This window comes from Osmia lignaria, chromosome 16 (genome assembly GCF_051020975.1).
Source record: "Osmia lignaria lignaria isolate PbOS001 chromosome 16, iyOsmLign1, whole genome shotgun sequence".
Taxonomy (NCBI): Eukaryota; Metazoa; Arthropoda; class Insecta; order Hymenoptera; family Megachilidae; genus Osmia; species Osmia lignaria.
The window spans coordinates 5,246,613-5,274,522 of record NC_135047.1 but is presented as its reverse complement, the minus strand read 5'-3'; the positions used below and the strand labels follow the sequence as shown (position 1 = coordinate 5,274,522).

Sequence of the window (27,910 nt, the reverse complement as noted above, 5' to 3'; positions counted from 1 at the left end):
CGTAGACTCGAATTTTACATTGGTCCATAAGAAACACGATAAATTCGTCTCTTATCCTTAATCGCGTGCACCGCGTAACTAGCCGTCAGTTTTTCCTCCGAGAATCCTGCCAGATTTAACTTCGAGCTACCTCGTTCCCCGAGGAAGGACACCGCGAACAAGAATAATTCGCCAAGTAAACGAAATAGACCGAAATTCATCTGGATTTCATTGCGTCCCCGTCGTACGTTCGGGTGCACTTTCTTCAGGGTTCGTGCTCGGCGAAAGTTTTAATTGCTTCGTGCTCGATCCTCCAGGGTATTGGCCTCCCTCCATTCAACAAGTTTTCAAGCTACGACCCTACATGTTCCCATTCTACTCGCCTGACTACTTGTTCATCGGCCAACCCTGAACGATCCCCATTCTACTTGCCAGTGTCTGAACAGGGACGATCATAATCTCGTTAAGGGCTGATCAAGACCACTCTTGTTCTACTACGGGCATGTTTAACAAGAATTAACGGTATTCTATATCGGTACTGCCTCTCTGTCTTGAGACTTTATTCTACTTACAGAATCCTGTACATCTTCCTATGCGTAGGATGTCTGACTAATGCAACGTTTCTCTACTTATAAAAAGTTAAATCTTGGATTTGTCTGACCAATGAGACTTTATTCTACTTACAAAAAGCTAAATCTTGCGTTTTTGTCAAGGAAACTTTATTCCACTTACACGTCTTCCTATGCGTAGGATGTCTGACTAATGCTACGTTTTTCTACTTACAAAGTGATAAATATTGCGTTTATCGCTTTGGACCTTAATTTTTAGTTATTGAATCGTACACATAGGACTTTGATATTAATTTTCTTATTTAAAATTATAAAAAACAAAAACTCCTCTCGTCTTAAAGGATCATTAATCGGATCTGATTGTGCTTCAATTGGTCTTTCCGAAATTCAGCCAAGTAATAAGCAGAGAAGCTGGAAGTCTCGTTGCGGTCGCCTCATAATGAGGCGAATCCCAATCTTGGCCGATGTAATTAGAGGAAAATTGCGGCGTAACGTGAGCCCTCGATAGCGTAGCCTCGCCACCATTCTGCCCCACGAACGATCCGAACGTGGCGAGCCAGAGGAATATATCTTGGTGTACGGCAGAAAATGAAGTACGTCGAACAAACTGAATTACCATGGAACGCAATAACGCCGCGGGACGACGAATCGGTCGATCGGTTATGTTCGCGATGAATATAGAACAGCGGATGCGTGCTGCGTCGTTAGGCCACTTACAGATCGTTATTCTAACCGAACCCTCGCACCGGCTGCGTACTCAATTAATTCGCGATAATCCTAATCGCTAATTGCGCGATTCCGGTCCGCCTACCTCCGCGACTCACCGTTTCGTTTCGCTTTCCTGGCCGATCAATGCGAAACTAGATCAATCGCGCATTATGTTTACATACATTTGTGGAAATTGAAACCGAAAAAGTAATGAAATTCCAATTAACTTTTGCTAGGACAGTGGTGGCTAAATTTTATTACTGTAACAATGTACTCGGCAGCACGAGCATTGCTCGAATTAGCTTCGTCTCGGAGCTTTTCGTTCCCCTTTTCCAATTTGCCATGTGACACCAATTTAATTAAATCTGCGACAGAGTGTTTCTCTAAGTCTCCTCTATAAATTGCACCCTATACTCGGCACTGAGAAAATACGTGGACCATATCGTTTGCTTACACTCGGTGTTATCCTTCGCCCTTTCACAACGCGTGCTCCTAAAGGAAACTAAGAGAAAAAGAAAAATAATATAATAACGAGATGGGAGAGCTTCTGATACAAAGAAAAGCAGAGCTGGAACTACGAAAATAGATTCGAAGATATAAAATTAAGAAGAAGTTCTATTTCTTTTTCTTTCTTTACGATATAAAAACATTTGAACGATCTATGAAATTAATCCTTTGATGATATCTCGAGTGCGGCGTCAAGAATCCTTGGCTCCCTTGTCTTCTCATCCTCTGGCAGAATTTTTCCAATCTTCTCCAGAGATTAAACGGGACATGATTCAGCCAGGGTTCCGCGTGGCGAGCACGCGCTGACCAGCTCGACGAGGAGCGGATTAAGTTCCGCCACGAAGGAATCCAATAGAGGCGGTCGGTCACGGTGGTTCGATTCGGTAAATAGGTGATTTAGAAATGAAAAGCGTCCACTGACCGGCCAGTATTTGCCACGATAAATGCGAGAAAAGATTGGAACGGGTATCTGGATATGAGGGACGATGAATTGTCTGGCCTCAGGCTTGCTTCATACCTCCTTGGGAACCGCCCTTTAATTTCCGGAACAATGCCGAGAAACGGATCTTGAGCTTCTGACGAACGTCTTCAATAAAAGGATATTTATGTGTGCTAAAAGTTCGTCGCGAAAAATGGAACTACTCTGGACCAGTCTTTTGTGTTTTAAAACTTTTTCTCTTGAAAATTTTAAACTAAATATCTATAAGATCCAAATAGAAGTATTTTCTGGGAAATGCAGGTTCAACTAAAAATGGGAATAATCTCAGGATTAAATCGAAGATTCCTTTACATCGTACTCTCGTTTCTATCGAAGATATGATTTTCCTTTTTTAGTAACGGCAGTCGATGAATATCCGCGCCATTCCGATGGACTTCGAATTTCCATTGAAATGCAAATTTTTCACAATGATCTGAACGTAAGCCCGTCTTTAAATCGGATTAAAATTTAAGTATCTCCTAGCTTGTGTTATCTTTCATAACACAGCAACGAATTAACAGGCGTGCGGACGTGTTTATTATCGAAAATATGCCAAGAGAATTATATTGATGGGCGAATTAATCGGAAAATTATGTAAAATCGAGGAGGACTATTCGTAAATATTCGGGCGCATTATGCTTCATTACACTGTTCCCTTTTCTCCGTGTTTCCCAACAACGATCGCATTCCCTCCATTTTAAAACGCAACAATAATAATTTTGTTCGCGCTACGGGAAAATATTTGCGTAACGCGCGACAGTTATCGGGAATTTCAGCGTCCATTGTTAAACCGCATCCACCCTCGGACCGGGGTTTTATCTTTCGGAATAACAACCGTTAAAACAACATAATACCCGATGTAACGTGCATTTCTCTCTACGATTTTCAATTTTTGTCGAAAACAATTCCGCGTTACTCGCGTGTTTGTTTGAATTGTTACGCCCAATCGATAAACAACCATGTCTCGGTTTTGTAGGAGAAAATAAATCGACAAAATAATATGAAACTTAAATTTTAGTTCTGACGATTTAGTTGTTCATTTCGTCTCGCTAGTGATAATTAATATAAATTTAGATTTAATTAACCTGTTTAGTGTAGGGTCAGTGATAATGTTGAACATGCTAATAATATTCTGAATATCTGTTAATTAATAATTGTGTTCCTAATTACCTATGTTCTTGGCGCTCCATTGTTCACCAATTAAGATATTACTAATTAGTCTCTGAAAATCATTTTGGACGAAGCATTAATCATTCTAATATTCTTAGAATTTATTATTCTGTAATAAAAAGAAATTAGAACATCTCACTTTTGCAGAAACTTGTTTTAAAATAAGACTGCAATCTCGAAAACTTTCTTTAAAAATTCTCTTTTCAAAGATTAATGTAGTTTAAAAGGTCGAGAATTTTCCTTCGTAAATTGTGGTTGAATGAGGACCGTTTTAGGGAGCTGTAGAATTTTCTTTAAAAATTCTTGGTCCAAGGAGGACGTACGAAAAGCACGAGGACACGTCGTAAACTGGAAATTACAACGAGCCTTTTTCAGTAGTCCCCTCGGATTTCAAGCTCGATGCTAATTGTCGAAATAAAACGTGGCAGTATCGACGAACGTATCGGTGTGTCCGCTGATTTCCCAGGACGATCTTTCAACCGGTCATTAACCAACGATTGCGATACAACACGAAAGGCGAAAAAGAAAGCGACCGGGTCACGTGCGTGCTAAATTGGACCCGGAATAAATTTTTTCTAGTGGCAAATAACAATCGGTGGTCGAAGACTAAAAGCAAAATAATTGGGGAAATATTTTAAAACATTTGAGTAAATGAAAATAAATAAAAATTTAATTTAATTTGATCTTTCCATTTTAAAATTGGACATCATAACTATCGAATGTTAAGTTTTTTAATTAATTTATCTTTTCAAATAGAAACGTGGAAAGCAGAATTAAAAATTAAACTATTTCAATTCGTTTTTAATTGAATTTTGGATGAAGTTGGTATAACTGTGTTGCCCCCAAAATTCTATTAACTTCGGTCGTACAATTACAACACCAAGTTAATGAAATATATGTTCGAAATAACCGGGTAATACATCCATTATTTAACACCGTGTTTTAGTAGGAACATGGAACGTTACAAAATTTAAAGTGTTTAACTTCAATGTGCATTTAATGCAAATGTAACTGTGCGATGCAGATAATATTGCTATAACGTTTTCCAACGATAACCGAGTAATAAATAAAGGAAGACGATGATGCTAAATTATTGCGGTGTGGCAATGCTCAGATGGCTAATTGGAATTAATTTGCCTTGTTGAATAATTCTGAATAGTTTATGATTAAGCAGTATCCTTTTGAACAGGACGAAATATCATGGTGATACGTCGGTAGTGGAATTAATAACGCTGAATGGTTGAATCAAATTCGCTCCATTACTCTGAATATATTCCATACTTGACGGTAAACCTTTGATGGAAAAACGTATCGAGCTCTTCAATATCTTACAGAATCTTTTATCTGTATCGAATCATTTTCATTTACCATTGGCGTTAAATTTAGTATTTCTGTTTAAACTGCAATATTTAAAATGTCTACAGTAGACTCTCGATAACTTTCCGCCCTGAATATTTCCGCCGGTACAATTTTACCTTCCTTTTTCCATCTTTCATTTCGCTAAATTAAATTCGAACTTCGCAAATCTATTCTTGGTCGCGATGAAATATGAAACCCGTATTACTTTAGATCGACAGATTGGTGACACAGAGCGCTTAAAATATATCTCGTGTTCGGTCGTAACTTGGGAAAATAAAATGTGCCAGCAATATAGGATTTTATGTTCCTCGGAAATTCGATCAAGAAACAGACCGTGTTTTCGAATCGGGACTAAATGTCTCGATAAACATCTACGAAAATCGCGTTTAACTCGATTCCTATCAAAGATCAATCGCGAAATATTTATAGTTAACACGACCGGTTGTGAAATATCGAAATTTAACAGAGTAACCACGGCTCCGGATAACTCTGCTCAGCCCGCGATCGTATTTCTTTTTTATAGTTCGCGTTGCTTGCAAATCTCGCGTCTGTGCACGATTCCGTGTACACTTGGGTGAAACAGTGGGACAGACTCCAAATGAAGCACGGTTAAACAAGAGAAAAAGAACGCGGTTGAATAACAACGTGTGCTTTTCGAGAGAGATGAAAGCGTTCCGATACGAAATCACCCGGTGAACTATTGCAATTGATAGCGTTGCTAGAAACGACCAGATAGAAAATGTTTTTCATATTTTTTTAAAAACATTAAATATCTCTATCGACTATTAACGAGAATAAAGTTATTCACCCTTTGATTGCGATACGTTGTAAAAATAAAAGATCATTTCTCTTGAAATGTATATATATAAAAAAAGAAAAATAGATTTAAATTGTAATAATTTTTCATTGAATTTCATGATTTGCCTCTCAATAAGGTTGAATGTTTTCGCGAAAAGGGTGCTTATAATATTCATTTCATTTACATGTCGGTTCAATTATGCATGTCAGGTGATTAAGTTTATATTACGCACGGCTATGGTCGCATTATTAATAACAGATTTCCCCTGTAACATACGTGTCAGTTATTCGAGGAACGTTGAATGACGTTGGCGCAACACGCGTAAACTTTCGTCTCTGTGAAAATATCCGGGAAAAGTTGCGCTCGAAACGGGCCAGATGCCGGCTGCATTATGCACGATGCATCCGGCTCGATGCACCGTGCTATCGCGCTCACCGCAAGGAATTTTGTCGTTAAAGTCGGAACGAATTAACTACTTCTCCTGCTGTGTACCTATATTTTTTTCCTCTTTTTAATATTACCGCGTGGCAGATATTTGCAAGCTTCCATTTTAATTGCACTTTCGAAGTAGATTCGGTCGAATGCAAAACAATGCACTTTTATCGGAAAGAAACAGCGAATAGCTTCGTGGATATCCAGGGAGTATTTAAGGCTTATAATATTTGAAACTAGATCGGAGAATCATATAATTGTTATTCTATTATGTTCATTATGCTTTCTTCTTTCCCTGTTTTATTCGAAAGTTAACGACACACGTTAATCAATATTTTCCTAACTGCATATTTTGCCAATTCATTTGCTACGATTCATGAAAAACATACTCTGGCGACACTGAACGTGTTAATGAAAAGAGGCGTTCATTTCGTTGGACGATGATCCGGCTCGGTAAAGATCGCCGAAATGGAATTAAAGAACCGATGGGTAACGATAGCGTGGATGCATATCGTCGATACGTTGTGGCCTACTTCCGAATAGGTGCATACGGCGGAGTTCGTGAAAAATATACAAAGGATGAATCGATGCGCTCGGCTCGGATTGCAGATCGACCATTCGACCGTGCCGCGAGATTTATCCCGTGCCCGATAATTTATACAGTGCAAAGGAAACGTGCGCGAGGGCCATGGAAAAATGCCAATTGCGATAATTCAGACGTTCCCGTTGCTTTGTGCCGGTCATGGAACTAGCGACGGGCAGAGAGGAAGAAAGAGAAAAGAGGACGAAACGAGTCACTTTGAAAGAGGCCATCCGGTCAAGGCGCATTGAACTCTCGAAAATAATAAATAATATAACGTTTAATTATTTAACGCGAGTAATCGTGGAATTGTTGGAATGATTGACATTGAAGGGGGATGAAATTTTGAAACGTTGGTCGATCGAGAAATTAATCGGAATTGTAATTTCAATTACAAACGGAATTACGGCGAAAACTGATATTCAAACGTTGCCTCCAATTTTGTCCGGTATAATTTATATCTATGTAATAAAAGTCAGAACATTTATTGGATTACCATTGAATCGAGCGACTCGCAACGAATTTTTCTCGGAGAATCCTCCTGGGGGAGGTTTCAATCAAATTTTTAGCTCCACCCAGGACTCTGTTCATCGGCTACGCGAACTCGTAACCCGGCTTGGCATTTCCAGCCTGATCGATCTTTACGTATGTACAATATCTTGCCACGATGACAGCCAATCGTTGGATGATTCGAAAGATTTTCCAAGACAGTAGAATATATTTCTGATGTAGAAAATGTTTCTACATCAAAAGAAGTGTAAATGTTTATACCACTGCGGATTAATACCGATTCCGTTGTGTATACTCATATGTCATAATAACTGCACAAACAATCGCGATAATAATGTTATTCTGTTTCAATATTATCTGGGAATTTCATCGTGTAAACAAGTTATCGTCGATTGGAAATACGATGATATTTCGTGTTAATTGTACATTGTTCGCGGCAGGTAGATTTCATTGGGAATAGCGAAACGAATGAATCGTTTTCAACGATTTCACCATCGTTCCCGGCATCTTCCGTTTCCTGACAAACAAAGGTAGTTTTCGAAGATAGAAATTGGGAAAGAGGAGAAGAGAAACCTCGTCGAATTTACGCTTCACCTTTTTTGCCAGTTTTATTTTTCCACTGTGAAACGAGACTCGAGCCGGAAAGTTCAGTGAAAAGTTTCCGAATGAAATTCGAAATGTAACCGCGACGCAACGAATTCCCTCGAAAACTTGCACAACTTTCCGATAAAACGTTGCTCCGCAAACTTGCAGTAATATCCCCGAAAAAATAATCACTCGAATCCTCTGAATTATTAAAACGACGATCATTTAACACTTTTCTTCCATACATTTATTCGAACATATAAAATTTTTATTTATTTTATTCTTGATTCTAACATATTATATGTATCCTCGGATTTCAATTAATTTTGCTGGTTCGGCTCGTAATTGATACATGCAAGTTCGTAATTACGCGAAGAAATTGTAACCCTACTATCGTTTCAATCTACCCTATATTCTCGTATTACCAAATTTTACGATATTACGAAGCAATGGGTTAAAATTCTTTCCAAATCACCTATCAATTATCAGCTTTATCCAGCATATCGACACGGAACGCGAGAAATAATTTTCGAGCACGTGTCACGAACAGCAGCTCCTTTTTCCAACAGCCCGTCTAGCTCCATGAAAAATGCCAGCAGAGAAAACGAGGAAATATTGGCAAATTCGTGTGAAGAAAAAAAAAATAGAGAACCTATGCGCTGTTCCAGTTTGAACCACTTAGCAAGATTTTCGAGTGGATGCGTCGCGATTGAAAGCGAAAGCTTCGTCGACGGGACGGTGTTATCGTAGAATTGGTAGCTGCTTGCGTCGCGATTCGAGCGTAAAAATATAGAGGGACGGACTCGATAGGATCGCGAAATAACGTTTCGTTGGTGTCAACTAAAGCGGCTTAAATTGAATTTCGTCGAGAGCGTCGATTCGCGTTCGCAACGAAATGAATTTTGAATCGAAAGCACGCGAGCGAATGAAAGCGGTGCGAGATCGCGGAAAACGCGACGGAAATGCGATCTACCGAAAACGTTCCTTCCTGCGGGATTGCCAGCCTTCCTTTCGCGGTTTTCTTACCGAGCGAATACCAAAGGGAAGAGACTCGTACCAGTTGAGCTGGAAAAAAGGTGTGTCTGGAGTGGAAAACTGGCTGTGCCGGCTTGTTTGTTCCGAATATTTCTTTCTTTTCAAGTTCCAGTGAATCGGAGGGCTCGGTTTACTAGATTATACACTTTTCCATCAATTTCTAGAACTCGAAACATGCTTGAAATTTTAGAATCTTCTTCAATTTTCTTCTATTTTCTCTATTAAATACGAATTTCTAGAATCAACATTTAAATCACTCTAAGTTATAACAAGCTTTTATGTATAATAATTTCTTAAGAATCCCTCCATTAAACGCGAAACCTTGTTTAAGCTTACTTTACAACCCTACTATCCGCAGCACGGTAGATAACTAATAAGAAAAGCAACAAAAGTTGTTCAAGTTTTAACGTAACCGTATATCCACCTAATAGCAGCTTAAAAAAGAAACATGGCAAACAAAGAAGCATAATGAAGCATCTAATTAGCACTTTCTGTTTTGATCTCCTAATAAAACGAGGTAATTATAGGTAAAGCCGAGCCCCGAGCATATTCAAGAACGATAAGAAAACCCTTTCTTTACCGTTGAGAACTGACTTAAGCTAGAAATGAAGAACTATCGCGTTAAACGAACTGCTTAACCCCATTTATTTTGCGTGTCATGGACGTGGCCGAGCTGGAGAAATAAAAGAAAAGCAGGAGGCCACGAATTTCTATTTTGTTTCTTCTACGAGTACCGGACCCGCGTTTAACATTAGCAAGGGTCGGGTGCTGTTCGCGATTACGGAAGTGGAATGCAGATGAGGTCGTCCTAGAGATCGGAGAGATGAGAAAAATAAAGGTGAGGGAGGCGAGAAGGGTGGTAAAGTGGACGAAATAGGAACGGGGGATGAAAAAGAAATGGAACGAAAAGTCGGCTAGAGTATTTTTGAGGAAAAGCACCGGGAATGTTGGCGAGGAAAAAGGTGTCGTTGCTGAGGGGTGGTATTTCCTTTTGAATTCTTGTAATCGACGGTCATTGATAGTGATACCACACACAAGAAATAGAGAATCATCAGCGACGAAGAATTTATTGATGGCTTGAGTGAAAGAATAGCGTGATGGATTTAGAATTTTCATAGGGTGCCTTATTGTTCTGAGGGGTTTGATGAGGGTTTGATGAGGGTTGCGATTAATGATCGTTTGGAGGTGGGTGTGAAGTCACTTGGAAAGCTTTCCACCTGTCGTAGAGAACTATTATTGCAAAGATATTTGCTGATAAAATCGCATCAATTATCAAAATGATTTATATTATTATAACGTTTCACAACAGCTAAGGGAAAATTTCTCTAAATGGAATATAATAAACACTTAGATCCTCAGAAACACCCCTATCAACGTCACCTGTTCCCTCGCAAACTGTTTAAAGAATTTACTCTCGAACCCTTCGGCCGGTGATGGAGGAAGAAAGAAGAGTCGTTGGCGAAGTGTCCCGAAACTCATAAAAAGAAGTCTAACTGCAAACAACGGGTAACAGCGGGGTCGGAAATCGTCGAGCGTCGTTCGTGTCCCGTTATAATAACCCCGGGAAGATTTATCACGGCTTTTTAGACACGTTCGCTGTAATGCGCCACTTAGCAGGTAGCAATACTAGTTTAGTTCTTCCGTTAGAGTGCGACGATATTTTTCTGCGAGCCAGCGTAAAAGCGACGACGCGCGCTACGAGCAAACCTTTTATGCTTCATAAGCGTACAATCGCAGGAATTTATTACTCTCGATCGGTGCTCTATAAAGCATCGCGGTGTGCGTGAAAATTACGCTTCATCCTCCTGGTCTAAAGCCGTCAATTTTCGAAGATTCTTCGGTTCGATTTTTCTACACCTAACGCGGAATTTGATCTTTCCTTCAGAAGCAAAATTTCATTAGCGTAGAATGTTCATTTTGGTGGATGGAACGGATCACCTTTGCTCTTAATCCTCGAACGGCGGACCATGGAGAGAGCTCCGAGTATGATGCGTTATCTTATACTGACAGACAGAGCAGGGGCGAAATTAAACGCAAGAGCAACACGATGAAACGTCGAGGATATACGCTCGATGCGATGAACTGAAACCGTTGAATCCTCACTTTTACGAGGGACACTCGGACGTTTACGGGCGGCGTATAAAGCGAGCTTTTGTGAACTAGAACGACGCGATACGCGAACTTGATGCACTTAATACACGTGCTTCGTAGCATTTAGAACTTTCCCGATAACACCGCGTAACCTTCCGTAATGCCCTCCGGTGCTTATCGGTTATTTAGTGCGAGTGGGCAGCGCAAAACGAGCAGCAAGTAAGATCGCTTCTACGCGAGACAGCATCTCGAAACGTTTGTACGTTTTGCCGCACCGTTTACGGTGGCCGAGGAAAAGAAAGAAGCGACAAAGAATGCCGGCAGTATCGTTGATTTATACTACTGGAACGCATACACAATTTAAAGTACTGAGAAAATTCTGGAAATTTCTTGCTTCTCGTTATTAGCAATTAAAGAATTAAGTTATTAGAACGAATAAAAATTAAAAAAAGTAGGGGGAAGTATTGTAAAAAATTAAGCTTCGACATAACGTTGGCCGTCAAAGTGTTAAGAAATTCGGCACGGTGGGTCACGGAAGCAAGTTACGGTGTAAGAATGGCGATTAGCAGACGGTGCAGGTGGTAAATTTGAAATTAAGAAGGCCGTTTCTGAAAGTGGATGCTCCTTTTCACGGATATACATCCAGGCGAAGGAGAAGGACGGGAGAATAGTCCAATTCATCTGACGAGCTCATTATACCGGGCCCCGTTGCACGTTCCATGCCGGCTTCTCTTCCATCCGCTGCTTAAAACCTTGAAATTACAAGCACCGTTTTCGGCACGCCAGCCGCAGGAACCTCTTTCCCTCGGGGATCCTAATTGTAAACGAGTGCAAAGCAGAAAATACAGGCCGAAGCTTTCAACGCGACGCGACGCGATGCGAAAACCCCCTCCGTCGTTCGTTCCTCGAATAACCTTGTTCTCCGAAACTCGAGATAATGAACGTTTTCGCCTGATGATATTGCTGCTTTTATTATTCCCTCTGCCTCGTTCTTTCTGGGGAATTGGAATTTCGTTGAGCCACGATCGAACAGCATTTTCCAGGGAGTCGGATATTCCGAATTTTTCTTATTGCATTTTGCCATTTTTATTTTAAAATATCGCGCTTTTCTGGAATACGATATAGGACAGCATATATTTAACTTACTTACGGAAAAATGGTCTATACAGATTCCGAGAGAAATGGAGTTTCATTAAACCAGGTCCCGGATGCCGTCGATCAAAAGCGATTTTCGGCGAGGATTACGCGTTCGAGAGTAGCGAAGCTCGGTGCCTGGAAACAAATGGAAATTTATATCGGCGAAGCTCATATTTATGCCGGCCTTTAAAGCAGCCGCTCGTCGCCGTAATGTTGTTGGAATAATGGCTAGGATGGTGCAGCCACGCTGCAGGCGAACTGTTGAAAGAACCTACCCGCCGACCGTGCTATTTTCCTGTTTCTTCGGAACCGTATAACCGCGTAATGGAATAAAGAAAAGGAGCCTCTGTTTCCAGGAACGCGGTGTGTATATACCTTACGAGTTCTCCACGCGGTGTCCAATTATAATAACCAGAACGGATGATGATGGAATCCTTGAATTAACGGGATCCCCTGCTATGTTGTAATTTAAGCGAACATTGGTATCCATTTGCGTCGGAAAGCGAGCTTTTTTTCACAGTAAAGCAAGATTTTACTGTCGGCTATTAGATCCTTTTCCTCTTCTCTATATATTCAACGACGATGAAACATGTTCTTTCTGAAGGTATCCGATAAATTTGTAGATACCGTAGAGTTTTGGAAACATTCGTGCAACGAATGAATCGCGGTGAAAGAATGAATAACAAAGTTGGAAAATGAGTTTGAATCTGAAACGCAGTAATAGAGTCAAAGTTCATTAAATTTTCGTCAGGATTAAAGAAAAGCTGCAGCTGACGGCCGTGGATGGTTATTTACTTGATTAGTCAACTTTTCTCTTAGCAGACGAAGAGCTGTTAACTTTCGTAACTCGATTCCGATGATTATCATGATTTAGGGGCTGCCAGCTGGCCGGTGAACGGAAGATCTAATTGAAGAGTGAAACTTTCTGGAATCTGGCAATTAACTCGGTTCCACGAGTTTTCCCGCCTGAAATGCGGTTCGAACGACACTGCTCTCATTTATGATTCTTGAAAATCGATTCGAAATAATCGAAGTGTATTTTATTAATTACCGTGAAAGACCCTTGATTAACGTCTGTCGTATAAAAGATAAAACAGAGCGGTAAACTCGACCGGATGTCGTATTCTCGCGGAAGTCTCACGGTTGCACAATGTCGGTCAGTATCCTATCTCTGTTAAGGTCCGCACGAGATGCTGCTTTTATCCCTCTGGTCACCGGTATTCTCGGTCTATTTTAAGAGCTGGAAAACCACAGCTGGAAATATTTCCAGCCTCTTCTTTCCTGATAAACTTATTCCCCCGTCCTTCTAAAGAGCAGCTCGTTTCGTATGGTTACTCGCGTTGTCTGCGAATTAAGCGTCGGGAAAATTGTATTGTTGCGCTTCGCATGCTTTCGCAGTGCGCGCCAAGATTTGCATGCAACGAATGAGGTCTCGTTTCTTAGAACGCGTTTTCCGGCTAATTGCCTCGTCGCGTGTTCAGATTGATCCTGCGAATGAGTCGATGAAAGAGGTGTAAGATCATTATCGTACAGCATGTTCGAATGACATTTCAAAAGCTTGAAAATTCAATTGCAATTAGGGAATTATTTGAGCAGAGTTACTGGGTTCACCGTGCATTTCGTTTGTAAAAGCAGCTTTCGGTGAAAGATTCGTTGAAACGAATAAAATTGAGCCGGCGTTTTCTTTCCGCCGCTCATTTCCAGCTGTTTTCCATCGAATAAATAATATCTGCCGCTCATTTCGCCGAATGGTCCCGAAAAATTTGCGCCGAGCCCCGATTTGTACGCGCAACTTCTCTTTGCCTTTATCCGCGCGGAGGCAACTTTTATCCGAAGCATTTTTCCGCACGAATTTCCATACAGAGGAAGCTTCATTAAACTTTTCCGCGCTGCGTGTATTTTAATAACAAGCCCCGAGATTCGGCGAGCCCGGTTACGCGTTTATTAAGCGCAAGAGACCCGGAACGGAATGCCCGTTTTAAAAAGGACACCGGGCAAACAATCTTGACGAGTCATTCTTTAATAACGCCGTTTCGTACCATCACGATAAGTAAATACGTGGAATTCGAAGTGGAATTTTAAATTAGTTTTAAACAATTAAATAAAAAGAGAAACAAATTGATGAAGGGTTTTGTAAAATTACAACAAGAAATTTGAGTATTAGAAAAATTTATTTTGAGGTACTTTTTCGATTATTACAATAGATATTCGTACGTTTCATTCTTCGTACAGTGGAATATTATTAAAAAAGAAGAAAAAGCAGTGTATCAGTAGACTGTTTCGTCTAGCCCGAAGGAATGCAGGGATTCAGCGGTTTTTCTCGTCGACGATGCAGCTTTTTCCGGCCGCGTTTCCGAAAATTCAAGTGGGTCAGCTTTTTGTTTCGGTCGTTCGCGTCAAGACGTCGTGTCACCGACGCTTTTTCCTCCCTCTCTTTGTTCCTCTTTTTTTCGACGATTCTATGGTCGGTGCTATTATTTCTGAAATTTACAACTTTTGATTATGGGTCGAACATCAGTGATATATAGACAGTCCCGTTTAAACAGTAAAACGGTGGAGAGCAGAATTTAAGGGCGCACGGTTCGAGGGGGTTGTTACAATTCACAGACAATTTCACGACACTTGCAAAACACTCGAAGCTTAAATTTAGAGAGACGCATTTGTAGAATCATCCGGTAACGCGGCCGGGAAGTCGTTAAACCTGAAACCGCATCCTCTAAGCTCTCGACGATGCGACGCGTTTACATGCAGAACGTTCGCCGTAGCGGACACGTTTCTGCAAAGCCGCAAAACATCGGTCACGGTGATGAAAGTCGGTCGTTGCCGTTTGCTGTTCGCCGGGCTGGCTCGATTTGCCGAAAAACAGCGAAAGTGGAGATAGATTCCCGTTCAGAACGACGTGATAGATTGCACTTCGACGTCCATGCTCGAGTAGTTTGCCGTTGCCTTCTCGATTTATTTCGACGAGAGGTATCGTTTTCCTTTTTTTTGCTCGACAACACTTTTGAACGGTAGACCGTCCTATCGACAGCTACTTTCCTCGTAAAGCTCTTTCATCCAACGATTATACTTTGCTAAAAAAAAAATACTTTAGTTTTATTTCTCTTTTTCTCTTCTATACTCTGGTAACTGTGAAGGGAGAACATAGAAGCTTAATACTGTAACAATGTTCATTTCCATCGCTGGAAAATTGATTAAGGGATCTACTATAATCCTAGTACGAAAGCTATGGGTTTATTCCTGTGTTATCAGCATTAAACACTGAGCGGTCGGTGATTAGTTGATGAATCCTATTTGTACTCTTATAGTTATTAGGTCAACGCTTGTAGTTTGTACAGTATTGAGCACGGTGCAATCCCCGTATTTCCCCCCAAATCTCATACCTTTTTCCACACCCACGGTTCCCAATTTCCTCGGCTCCTCATTGATCCGGTATTCTGGTAGAACTCGAAAACGAGGCTGCCACTGAAGCACGATTATCGGCACGTTACACATTGAGACACATCGGATTAATACGAGGAGTGTCCCGTGCTACACAATATAGTTGCGAACCAGCTTCTCCCCGCAGTCTCTTCTGTCTCTGCCACTACCAATTACAGAAGCTCAGCTGGAAACTTAGGCACAGCCACGCGTCCACCGTGAACCCTACCTGTCCCCGTCGTAACTTCGATAATAACGTTTCGAGCTCTCGTCGTCGTCGTCGGGCAACTAACGAAGTTGCCAGACGTGGGATAAGTTTTTTCCATCGTTCCACCGATACTTTTCCACCGAACTAGAAATTTCTTTCCTACACTTTTCACTTGAGCTTTCTGCCGGCCTTCTTTTCCTCTCTGCCGATAACTAACCGCAATTAAATGACGATAATTGGGAAAGTAACTCTCAGCACGAACGTTGATTGAGATCGCATTTTCGCTCGGATCTGTACTAGCCGGCCCTTTGGGAATCGCGACCGATTCGTGTTCAACGAACGAAAGCCTTGCAGTGCTACTCGACGTCCCGGTCACGTGTGAAGTTAACGACCAGTAGGGTTGATTTTAATGGAACATCGTCTAGGAATAATAAACGATCGCTTTTAAACGTTTCAACTTCGATCCATAACTCTGAACGATCCTTTAGAGAATTTTCAAAGTAGACACTTGATTTCAACCCCTTCCTTTTTTCAAGCTGCATTCACGTATCTTTGCAATCAACGTACCAACGGTTAATCGCATTTTCCAGTTGGAAAATTAGAAAGCGTTTGTTGAAACAGGGGGAAGTTTAGTCCCTGGATGGCGAACGAGACCCGTTGGGATGCAACGAATGTATGCAGCGTAGTTTCACGATGCATTTGCCAGCGAGGAAAGCGATGAAAAGCGAGCAAAGAAACGTAAAAGTTTCTCACGTGCATGTTTTACGGTGGATATCAAGGATGGTGGGCCAGTATTCAAGCGATGCTTCCTTTTCGTCAGACGAATAACGATAGACCAACCTTTATTCCCTCACGGTCCTCACGTACATTTTTTTTTTGTTCTTTATTCCCTTGGCGAAGTGTCTTATAAACTTTCCGTTGGCTGGCGAAATTGTTCGTGCCAAATGCACGCCTCGAATCCGCGAGTCTGCCGGCAAATTTATAGACCCGTTTCATCGCGCAGTATTGGCAGGAAATTGCTGAAACCTCTGAATCATTTTTCGCGGATAATAAGCCCTGATATTAAGGGAAAATATTTAATAATTTTAATGCAAATCAATCCTCTGTTTTGCACAGTTTACGTTTGGAAATTATCTGCCTCGTATTTTGAATAATTCTGTTTGAAAAATGCACAATCAGATGTTCATGGATACGAGGGTGGTTCATACTGCAGCTATATATTCATTAGAGGTCGCAGAATGCGCTTTCGAAAATAAATACGCGCGCCATCGGGCGAACCCTGTGAAATTAGTTTTCTTTAGACCGCTTCCCTGGGCTCAGGGTAAAATGAAACTTCGCACAAAGGACAAACTCAAATATCACGTTTAATTAGGGCGCGTGTTACACAAACGCGGGACAACGAAAGAGCGACGCGAGTGCAAATTGAACTGCGGGCAACTCGCGTTTAGAATTTTTTACACGGCTAACTTTTGCAACCCCACAAATCTTTACAGTAGAAATCCATGATTGTCCTTGCGTTTATTTTGTAAAACAGAAATAATGGATAATCAGTCTTTGCAAGATTCAAATATTTTTCATTTATCCACAAAGGTTAGCGTCGACGAAGATACGAATACAGAGCATTGATAATCCTTTTTAAAATTAATTAATATTTTCTCAAAGAGTGGCGAACAAAGCGTACAGAATTAATTTAGGCTGATATAAAAAACAAAAATCTACTCGATATTTGTTATTAATTTTATTCGTGCAAAAGAAAGGCAATATTGTTGGAAGGTTCAAAGGGTTGAAATTTTTTAAGTGCCTCTAACGACCTTTGTAAAAGGTGAACTGTTTTAGGAGGATGGCATTATAATAAAAAAAAAGGAAAAACATTTTTATGCGTTCCACTGGCCGCGACATATTCATTATCCTGTGCAGGACGCGTTTGCGGAGACTGCTACACGTGCACAAGTTGTTCAGACGAAATTAGATCCTTCCGCAGGGTGAATTTAGCCTGGATGTTGTCTTGTTCTCGTTGTTCGTCCACTCTCACCGATAACGACACTGAACGCCGGATAGAAGTCCAAGCTTGTTTAATTAAGAACTTCATTTCGGCCGCTGTCTATTTTCCCCTGTCGCTCTTTTTACCCCGACAAGGGGGATGCTCATCGATTTTGGTCCTTTAAATTAATCAGGGGATGGTCTGGCTGTCCCTGACGATGCAGAGGTGACGAACAAGTTTCTCTAAAAAAAATCACCGCATTTTTAACCACGTTTAAAATCTTCGAAAATTCAACGTAAATCGTTAATTGGAGAAATTCCAACCGTTCCACGTTAATTACATGTAAATACATGCGAATTAAGTGTCGAATGCAGTTCTTTGTCTAATTTGCGTCGCTGGTGGTACTTCATCTGGATGGTTTCCTCTCTGTTTAAAGTTTCTAGTCAAATTGTTTGGTACCGAAACTTCGGTAATTACTGCTGGACAACAATTGCACAGCAATATTCTACAATTCTGGAATTCTTGAACTTCAAAAACTCAGCAGAACTATCCTGTGCGGTTTATCGATTCCTCAAAATCCGACGGCCATCGACCACAATGAGAATTTTAATCCATGGAGAAGATAATTATTCATTGATGATACATTCCGAAGAAAAATAAAATTGTAAATTGTTTATGACATTTCATTGGATTCTTAGAGACAGTCCAATCAGAGTCATAGGATGTGTCATGGGTCTCCGATTCCCCCCCTCTCTCGCCACGGTCGCGTGGGCCCGATCGGCGCGTATCCGGCAGGCACAGTTCGAATCGAGACGCCGTAGATGGCAGTCGTCAAAATAAACACAACATACGATTCCTAGCCATTTCACTGTTTACAGAATCAAATTCTTATTATCGTTATACGGTATGTATTTCTGCATCGATCTCTGATTAATCCTGGAATATCTGTCCGTTCCGATGCGACGGCGAAGCCGACCCAGATTTTCATGGTAACTTTGGTGGAAGTGTGGCCGGCAGGCAGTAGCCGGGAACCGGTGAAATTTATGAATCGTTAAAAGGACGTTAGCCGAGAGACGTATGTTCCTAACGTGCCTGTTCCTCTGCTGAAACGAACTCCTCGTGTGCAGTCATAGACAAACAGGATTAAAGGGTTCGGATCGTGGAACATTAAATACCGAGCTGCTCTGTGTCCTGTTCCAACTATGAACACCGAATCGAACTTCTACTTTGAGTCAGCCCCGAGTTTGTGTAATTCATGTAACGTGTTTGGAGATGATCAAAGGAACAGGAAAATATCCACTGGGAAGTTCGGTGAAAGATGAGTGTGCTTAAGGGTGAAAGCAAATAACTGATAGGAGAAGTTTCCCGGCTGACATATTCGTTTTCCGACTAATACATGGAAAAACTTGTCGTTCTATCGCGAGTTCGGGAGAAAATTCATCCGGGAGTTAAGTGAATTTATCGAGGAGTGGCATTTTTATATCGATGACAAAGAAACGCGTAACTGTACACAGTGGCAGCAGGAAGTCATGCACAGCAATCAATGCTCCTTCTATTCCATGGTTTGGCGTAATCAAAGGAGCCTCGGACGATACTCAAAGAGGAATAAAATGAAAAAAAAAAAGGGAACACTAGCCGCAACTGCATCTGCGAGACGGAGATTGTTAATCACGAACGGGTCTTTGAAAGTTCGCGATCAACAGTACCTCGAAGAAAGAATCCGCCCTTCAGAGCAGAGTTTCTCTAATGGAACGAGCTCGTTACGTCTTCGTAAAAGAGCTAGGGGGTGGGAAGGATCGAACGCATCGCATCGTTAACGCGTCCCATCAACCCCAAGACGCAGTTCTACGTCTCTTTACGTCGTTAAGCTTCTTTGTCACACGGTGAATTTTAAATTGCTGATACCTGCTCCAGACTCGAGGTTCTAGCAACCACCCTTCGAATCTTGAGTGGCGATGTTTGCTCGTGAGAGGGGTGAAAAGGCGATTTAAAACGCTGCAGTTGCGGAAATCGAAACTGAAGTTAAGTAATTGTACCTATTTTACTTTCATAGTCATTTTTAGTGAGAAACTATAACTGATTATTTGAACTTTTATTCAACGAATGATTTATTACCGTAGGATCACGATGGATGTCAAAGTTTTGTCGTTAAATATTGATAAATTATATCGGAATCTGAAGGACTGTGATTAAAAATTGATGACTCGAGGAAAGATAAAAATTTCTTTAAACTCTCTTCTATCGAAGAACGAATTCTTCGATGAAAGATGGTGATTTAATTAAAGCGCGCCGCTAAAGAATCTCCGATATTTTAGAAATATTTTATGACTAAACAGTTTCGATATAACAAATTAAACATTACAGCTAGAATTTATAAAGAAATGAATAATCGTCGGTTCTCGCTAACGCGAGGGAGCAATCAGGGAAGCGAGCAGATGTAATTTTCCGGAAAGCGAAACTTCTTAACACATCAGGTGAACCATAGTCTCCTAATTGCGGCTAGTATTACATATTACAGCTGCTCTTTGAAGCTCGATTATCTTGCAGTGTAATTTCCATCAGTCAGTCTAGACTTCCCCAGAGAATTACGATTACCTCGAATATCGAACCTGTGCTCGGTAACTCGATCAGAGAACTTCCTGTCGAATCGTCTTAACCCTTTGAGTCCAAAGTTCAATGAACTTGAATGCTTGTTACGTGTTCCACGAATGCTTTTCATTTGAATGTACCATTTTGTAGAAAGTTTCATTACGAAAATTTTAGATTTGAATTATCGGAAGTGTACGGTACCATAAATTATCAAGTACGTATGTATCAATAGTGTAATTTTAAATTTTACAAGTTTATTTATACGAAATGTGCATTCGCCAAAGTGTTAATAGGAGCATTTATAGAGGACGTTGAATAATTTGCAGTACAACACTAGCACGTTTCTCTGACTGAAAATAAATGTCCTCGGTACGCTTTAATTCACTCAGCTGGCACTGTAACTTCACAACCTCCGAGTTCGCATGCTGACTGTTGTTGCAAACGTGACGCAGGAGTTAGTCTCTGTTTTCTAAGTTACAAATAGCTTAGAAGATATCTTCCCCGTTTAATTCAATTTTCTTCTTTCTAATTGTTTCGAAGAGATCTGTTCTTTGAGAAATTATCAGAATGCATCAGACTGTATATTTCTGAAGTCTATGAATAAATTTCGTACGATCGTCTTCGTTTGACCGCGGTCAGCTTTCGAGAGTCCGTTCGATGAAGTTCGAAATGTTTGTCCCACGAGAATGGACGAGAAAGAAAATTGCTCTGTTGCTTCGACGGATGCGAGGAGTTGCAAGAAACGATGGTACTTCGTGAAATTCGCGTGAGAAATTGTAGATGTTTGATTGGATTGCGTCGAAGGAATAAAAGTATCGACCAAACTCGTACGGTCGCTCGCCGGAATCTAGGTGACGCTGATTTCGCGACGAAATTCTTCTTTCACTTTTTTTTTACCCACCCTGACATACTTATTTCTTTGTCAAACAGAGTCCAGGAATATGTAAATGTTTCTTGCGGCTCTTTCCATTGGAATCTCGCCCGAATTTTGTTCCTCTTCTTCTGCTCATTCCGAAAACTTTTCAAAGTACACTTCGATTCATCGATGACAAATTGCTTCTGACCTTAAATAATCCGATTTACTTCCTTCGTTATTAATCGAGATTCTTCATTTTTCTTTCGGTTCGTCGTGGAAGTTGTTTAAAGCAGCCCGATATTTCAACACCTTCTTAGCTCTCGCCGAGAAAACGTATAAACTTGGAAACTTTTTTCAAGTTTCCTGATAACACCTTCACCCTCTTCGTTAATAAATCACGCGACGATGATGAAGAAATTTGATTGACGGGTTCTCTCGTGTTTTTATCCGTCGAAAAAAAACAGGAGCAGATATTTAGAGACCCACGAACTCTCGAAGAAATGATGAAAGAGGAAAGAAAAAGGATATATCGGGAAGGTAGACGGTTGTAGTTGTAGTTGAAGCACTTCATGACATATTGAAACGGTCGAACAAAGCGTAGGTTCGCGGTGAAACACTCTCGGGCCAGCTCGTGAACGTTTATTACTTCAGAACGAGGATGGAAGAGGAAAGGCGCGGCCGGATGCTGGCACGTCGCAGGCAAGAGCCGGAAACGGCGTGCAGGACCGTGTTAAATCGCGTAATCACGGTGATATTTGACTTGCCGCGCAAGGGAAATTTCATTCGTCTCCAGTTGGCAAGTGGCAGCTGCCCAGGACCATTGCGCTCTGTAGACATAATTACGCGTCTGATTAAACGTTAGAATTGCGAGCCAACCGAGATTTGTCACTAACGTGTGTGATCTCGCGGTCTACCCTATCGGACTGTCTAATGCAGCTACTATGTAACTCTGTTCCAAATCCGTTGTAACTCGGTGAGAAATCGTGTGTTCTTGATAATCGTGACAACTGGATATTTCGGGATAGTTCAATTTTCTCTTGGCAAGCGAGTTTCAAATTCATAAAGCAGAACCTTTTTCGCATATTATATCAGCGTTGATATATTACACGCGTTCGTGTAATAACGTTACAGGTGCCTGACACCGGGAGGCGCAAACATTGCCGTATCCAACGTTGTTCATAAACTCCCGTGGGATCGCGAGGGGTTGAAATTGTCTCGGATATACACCGGTTCGTATCGGTGTCAGCCAGCGCGTTCAGCTTGCTTTTTTGACCGAAATAAACACGCCCGACAGGCCGCCGTTTCGACAGCTGCGATTTTGATATTATATCCGGGAAAATGATGGAGGAAATTGATCGGTTTTCCTATGAAAATCTGTCCGCGACGTGGAACGTTGTAGGTACGCGTGCTGTTGACCGAATTTGGAAAAAATAAATTCGCACGGCAGTCCCTGTCTTTTGCAATTTATACTCGCACACCCGTGAAGCTATAAATTGAATTAAATTTTTGTCGGGATTCGAGTAAAACATAACGGATATAGGTGTTGAATAAAAATTATATATTTAGTGGTGTTTCAAAAAATCGTATCTCAAAATCGTGTATCGCTGTTTGAATAGAAGCAATGATATAACAATTGCAATTTGTGTGTTTTCATTGTTCAATGATTAATATTTTGTAGCAAGAATATTTGTAAATGAACATTGAAATTGCCGGTCACGAAATTTTAGTTTCAGCAATTTACGACGGCCGTAAAATTTCGAATATATAACACGCAACTCATCTATAATACGAATGCTTGGTTTAACCCAAAAATTTCTGGTTATATGGAAATTTGTATATTACGCGCGTCCATAACTTTTCAAGATTCTGTTCTAAATTCCGCGAACCAATTATTTTAAATTACGATGGTTCTGTGTTCTAAATATCAACAATTGTCAAATTATTAATATCGTCTATAATTTTAATAAACCGTGGGTATTTGAACGAATTACAAACTCATAAACATGAATTCGTATCAGCAGAAAAGTATCCCGGTAAGATTCCACGATTCCCTAAAACTATGCTCGAAAACAATGAAGAATGCGATCGACGGGTAAACTGTTTGCAAATAAGCCGCAACCGCGTGAATCCGATTCGGTGAAGAGTTTAAAAAGTGCCGCTCGAGAACCGATGAAAGTTTCTCTTAATTAAACGTTCGTCGAAACTCGAACGACCGCGGAATTTAATTAACATCCTGCCCTGGTGTAAGAGGATCGACTTCGTTGCCCCCAATGTGAATTAAGGGTAAAAGACATTGATTGATCTTCTGGTGAAAAGTGACTGATTGATCGAATGATTATTTCCGGTATTAACCCCAGGAAAACAGGAGCACCCGATGGTCTTTTTAGGGTTGACACGTAAGTGTCATGTAGGTCAATGGTGATCGACGCTTCGAATCTAATTACAGAGAAATAGAAAGGATTATTAAAAATATAAGGTACGTAATTGGGTTGGTTCTATTTGAAAATTCAATTTGATTATTCAATTTCAGTGTGACGGTCAATGCACATCTGATACAATCTTTCTATTTTAAGTTTCTAACAGATTATTTTTCTTATTTTTACAGAACAAAGATGAAGGAGATGGAGCAGATTCCTGAAGGTTGAGAGCGAGCGGATCCTTGATATGACCGGCTGGAGGATGCGGCCGACTGCATCGGCGCTCGGCGTCATCGCCATTGTCTCCGTCATGATTACTGTCACAGCTTCCGGTGAGTGTTTTTACATAGCCAGCACATACATAGTACTTCAATATCGCTTTTCGTTCGCACGATTTCCCAAATGTTTCTAACGAACGCGATTATTTACTCGGATCGCAGCTATCGCCACGTAAGCGATTCCGTTCGGTCGGACAATAAACGCTTTGACCGTTTAACGCGCTCGATCGATCCGACGAAAAAAACGCTCGACACACGAGCAGAAAGATCACAGTTCGTCGCTTTTTATGACGCGGACCACCGGCCGGAAATAATCGCGGAAAATTCGTTTACGCGCAAACAACGCGCATGTCGAAGATCAGTCGCGTTTGCCATCGAAAATAGAATATTGTTCGATATTTTCTCGCGAAAGTGTCACACACGATGCTGTACAAAAAGAATTTCTTTCTCTCTTTTATTCTTTGGATTTCTGCCGCTTACCTATTTATGCATAAAAAGAAAAATCAATTGTTCCAATTCGTCGATTAGAGCTTCGCTCTTTAAATCGTTCCTTTGATTCGTTCTAACAGTAGATCTGTTTTTCATTCTCACACACAAACTTTCATCGTTTGCGTTCGATCTGTAAACACGTTCTCACTCGCCATCGATCATGATAAAACAATCGAACGGACGAAAATGCATCGTGGTCGAGATAGAAGGGAAAAGTTTTCGACGACCATTTGCTAGGCAAGTTCCGCAAAAATGATCCGCGGAATTCATGAGCTGCAGATTCGACTGTGAGATCTGTAAATTATGATCGACGAGCGACGTTACGTGACCGATCGTTCATACCTGGACCTGTAATTAAGAGAAAATTAGCACAACTTTTTGAAGTTATTAAAAGAAATTAAAGTAATGAAAGAAATATGGAAAACTAAAACTTCGATAAGTAATTGTTAAATAAGTGTTTATAAAGGAAAGTTAAGTTTTTACTTTAAAATTTCGGTTTCTTTAATAAAAATATTGAATAAGTAACTACATTTACCCACACAATATACCACAACCACAATGGCGTTACTCTTAAATTCATGTTGCACTTTCAATCGGCCGGAAGGAACGGACGTGACAGACGATCGACCGAAAATCCAGTTAAAACAATAACTCTGAGAAACAAAAGGTGACGTGGTGTTTGATTCCCGGTGATATATCATGAAAAAGGTATAGACATTCGTCGAGTTGCTGTTGGTTTTGTGTCGTCCGAATTCGGGTCAGAAGTTGCTCGATCTTTATTTCCTTTTTATTGAAATACAAGACGATCTTTGTCTTGATATCATCGAAAGAATTCTTTGTTTTTCTTTAAACGGATTCGTTAACTGCGATACGCACGTTGCAAAAATATAAAACACGAATAGAAGAAGAAATAAAAGGGAAGTTTGAAAGGAACAAATCGTCGGTACGTGCTTTAAGAGCGGTTGGAAAAGGAGTCGATACTCGAGGAGGAGAATATAGGTGGGGCAGAGTAGGAAGGATATCGAACTTCGACCTAAAATTACAAATGACGCGTATTTCTCCTGAAAGTCTCTTGAAATAAATAGAGTGGCTGATATCAGCCGAGGGCTGAGATATTCTTGTTAAATAGTTCTGCACAACTAAACGCCTACACAGGATGTATTTTGTTCCGTGTTGCAGAATCGAGCAGCGACACGATCGACCACAGTATCAATCATTCCGAAATTGATGAGGAGAACCAGAGGAACCAGTCTGACCCCATCCACGAGAACAGCACCGACAGCGAGATGTTCCACGATTCTCAACTGATTCAACCAAGGTTCGACGACTCGTTAAACGCGACACGGCTCGTTCAAGATATCAGTGCTGAACTTCAGAGGGATCAAAGCGCAGCCGTATCGTTCGCGGCTGAACAGAACGAGGTGGAACGTGAACCTGAGCAGTCAGAACAGAGACCGGTGGAACGTAATAACAAAATCCAAGGCATAAGTAGGATATTCCCTACGTCGACCGAGTCTGTTCGAGAGATTGTCTCTAGTACAGCTTCCTCGAAGAGCGAAGACGAGTTAAATCGCGTCCAGGTGGACGAGCAAGCGTCCTACACCCTGGATGAACAGGGGATAACAAATGGTTTGAAAGTAGAGATACAGAGAGACTTTATCTTCACTACGACGTCCAGCCGGGAAACAATCGCGACCGACTCGAGGCAGATCGAGGAGAAGAACGTGGAGGACATCAGGGCGATCTCGTTCCAAGTACCAGCAGCTGGAGAGGAGACGCGACAACAAGAACAACCGAGAAATCCAGGTGAAACAAGGAAGGATCATTCCAGACCGGTGAACAATCTGCTGTTAGCCGGAGGCAAGTCCACCAAGGGTTTCTACGAGATAAAACCCTCGATCAAGACCGAGATGGAGGACGATCAGACAGTCAGCAGCACCCAGAGACCATTGCCTGGAAAGAAATTCGTGTTGCCGAGCGTGGACAGCGCGTTCGGCAAATTTGGTCCTTATTTCGAGGATGGGGATCAGGATATGAATATCACTGCCAGGATAGGGAGCAAGATGCTCCTCGATTGCAAGATCGGGATGCTTGGTGATAAAGAGGTAATATAATTTTATTTTTCTCTGAAATTTATTTTACGATTCTCAGGATTTCTGTTCGTAAGGTAACGATATCAAAAAAGGCATATGTATATATTGTTGCAAGGCATAACATGTTCAATGTGTTCTCTTTTTGATCTCATTCCGATGGCGAAAGTTTATTTATTTTGTCTCCCTTTCGCCGGTTGCTCTTTCAGCTGCTTTTATAATACCGTTGCCTTTATGAGACAGTGGCTGATGCAAGTTGGAAAATAGGATGGGCGATGTCATGATGAAAAACCGGCTGCAACGGTCTTGTTATATTTTTATGGTCTCCGTGACGTACGATAAAGAGATATCACGATGATGAAGCGAGAGGCGAGAACACGGATCGATTCTTTTTACCCGCTGAAATTTTCTCTTCGAAACTCGCTACCCTCTCGATTACTTGCAATGTAAAATGAAAAAGAAACTACCCTGTACCTGATGTTAAAAAACGATCCATTCGATGCAATCTTTTCTTTCCTTTTTTTCATACTTATTTGCAACGAATACAACGAACGAAGGTATCGCGTCGGAGTTTAATCTCCTGTTTCGTTATTAACCCTCCTCGTTGCTTTATTTCATTTCACACGATACACATTAAATCTCGTATTATTCAAAGATGAGAATATACATTAAATGCAACTTATTTGTTATTAGCTCCGATGGTTCCCATGGTTCGTGTATTTTACGCGAGAGAAAGTTTCATTATTTTAATATTCAATCTGTTCTGCTATTAAAATCCGAGGATTTTCCGGTGATAAGTAACTAAAAATTTATTATCACTATTCACTTCACTGTTATTTACTGTTTTGAAAATAAGAGCTTTAGTACTTGTAGCTTTAACGTTATAAGTTGCCTGATATATTTTTCAACGAAATTCGACATTTCGTTTGCTTCTCTGTTGCCAGTAAACATCTCTTACAGAGAGAACAGAGTATCGTGTAACGATGACAGATAGCATCATACGTTACGATTTCGTGTATTCTCTTCCGGTTAGAGTGTTCGACTGTGTTAAATCGGAAATATTGAGATTGATACAAACGAGCCATCGAAAAGTTTGATTCGAGTGTTGTTTCGTTGAAGAACAATCGTATATGTAATTCTTTCTAATTAAAGAAGGAATATTAGAATGTTTAGAGGTTCTCTTGAAACTTTCGGGCGTAGGATTCTCGACGTATACAAATAATTTTGACGAACGCAATTTTACTTGATTAAAATAACTGAGATTCCACGTTCTGTAGAAGTTAAGCAACATTCTCTTGAAATGTCTTACGCAATTTTCGAAATACACCATCGTCTAGGATCGTGGAACCCTCTTTACAAAGAAGTCGAGTGAAATTGTTGAAATATTTGTATAAAATTCTTTGGTGTCAATGACATAGCGGTATCAGAAACAAGCCGACTCGCTTAATATTCGAAAATATTAAGTATCTCGCAGTCTCGAGTAATCCGAAAGAAAGGCACGCAACTGGGTTGAAAGCATCGCAATTAGTGCTTAAGCAGCAACTCTCGGGAGGGCTGGGCTATTCATCGTTTAATCGGAAAACGCAGCTGGCGAACGAGAGACAACAAGGCCGAAAACGGAACGATTATAATTGCAAACATCA

General features: G+C 40.8%; 1 protein-coding gene across 3 annotated transcripts in view; it reads left to right on the top strand.

Annotated features, from left to right (window-relative positions):
• LOC117601239 (uncharacterized) overlaps positions 1–27,910 on the top strand; it is a 153,503-nt gene that overhangs the window by 98,196 nt on the left and 27,397 nt on the right. For 2 of the 3 annotated variants that reach the window (XM_034317762.2, XM_076693019.1), the window contains exons 4-5: positions 23,599–23,742; positions 25,357–26,282. In XM_034317762.2, coding sequence (XP_034173653.2) covers positions 23,658–23,742; positions 25,357–26,282 — 1,011 coding nt within the window. In that variant the 5' untranslated portion in view covers positions 23,599–23,657. Of the gene's footprint in view, positions 1–20,404; positions 23,470–23,598; positions 23,743–25,356; positions 26,283–27,910 lie in introns of those variants that run through there. The other variant, XM_034317767.2, reaches the window with a different exon arrangement.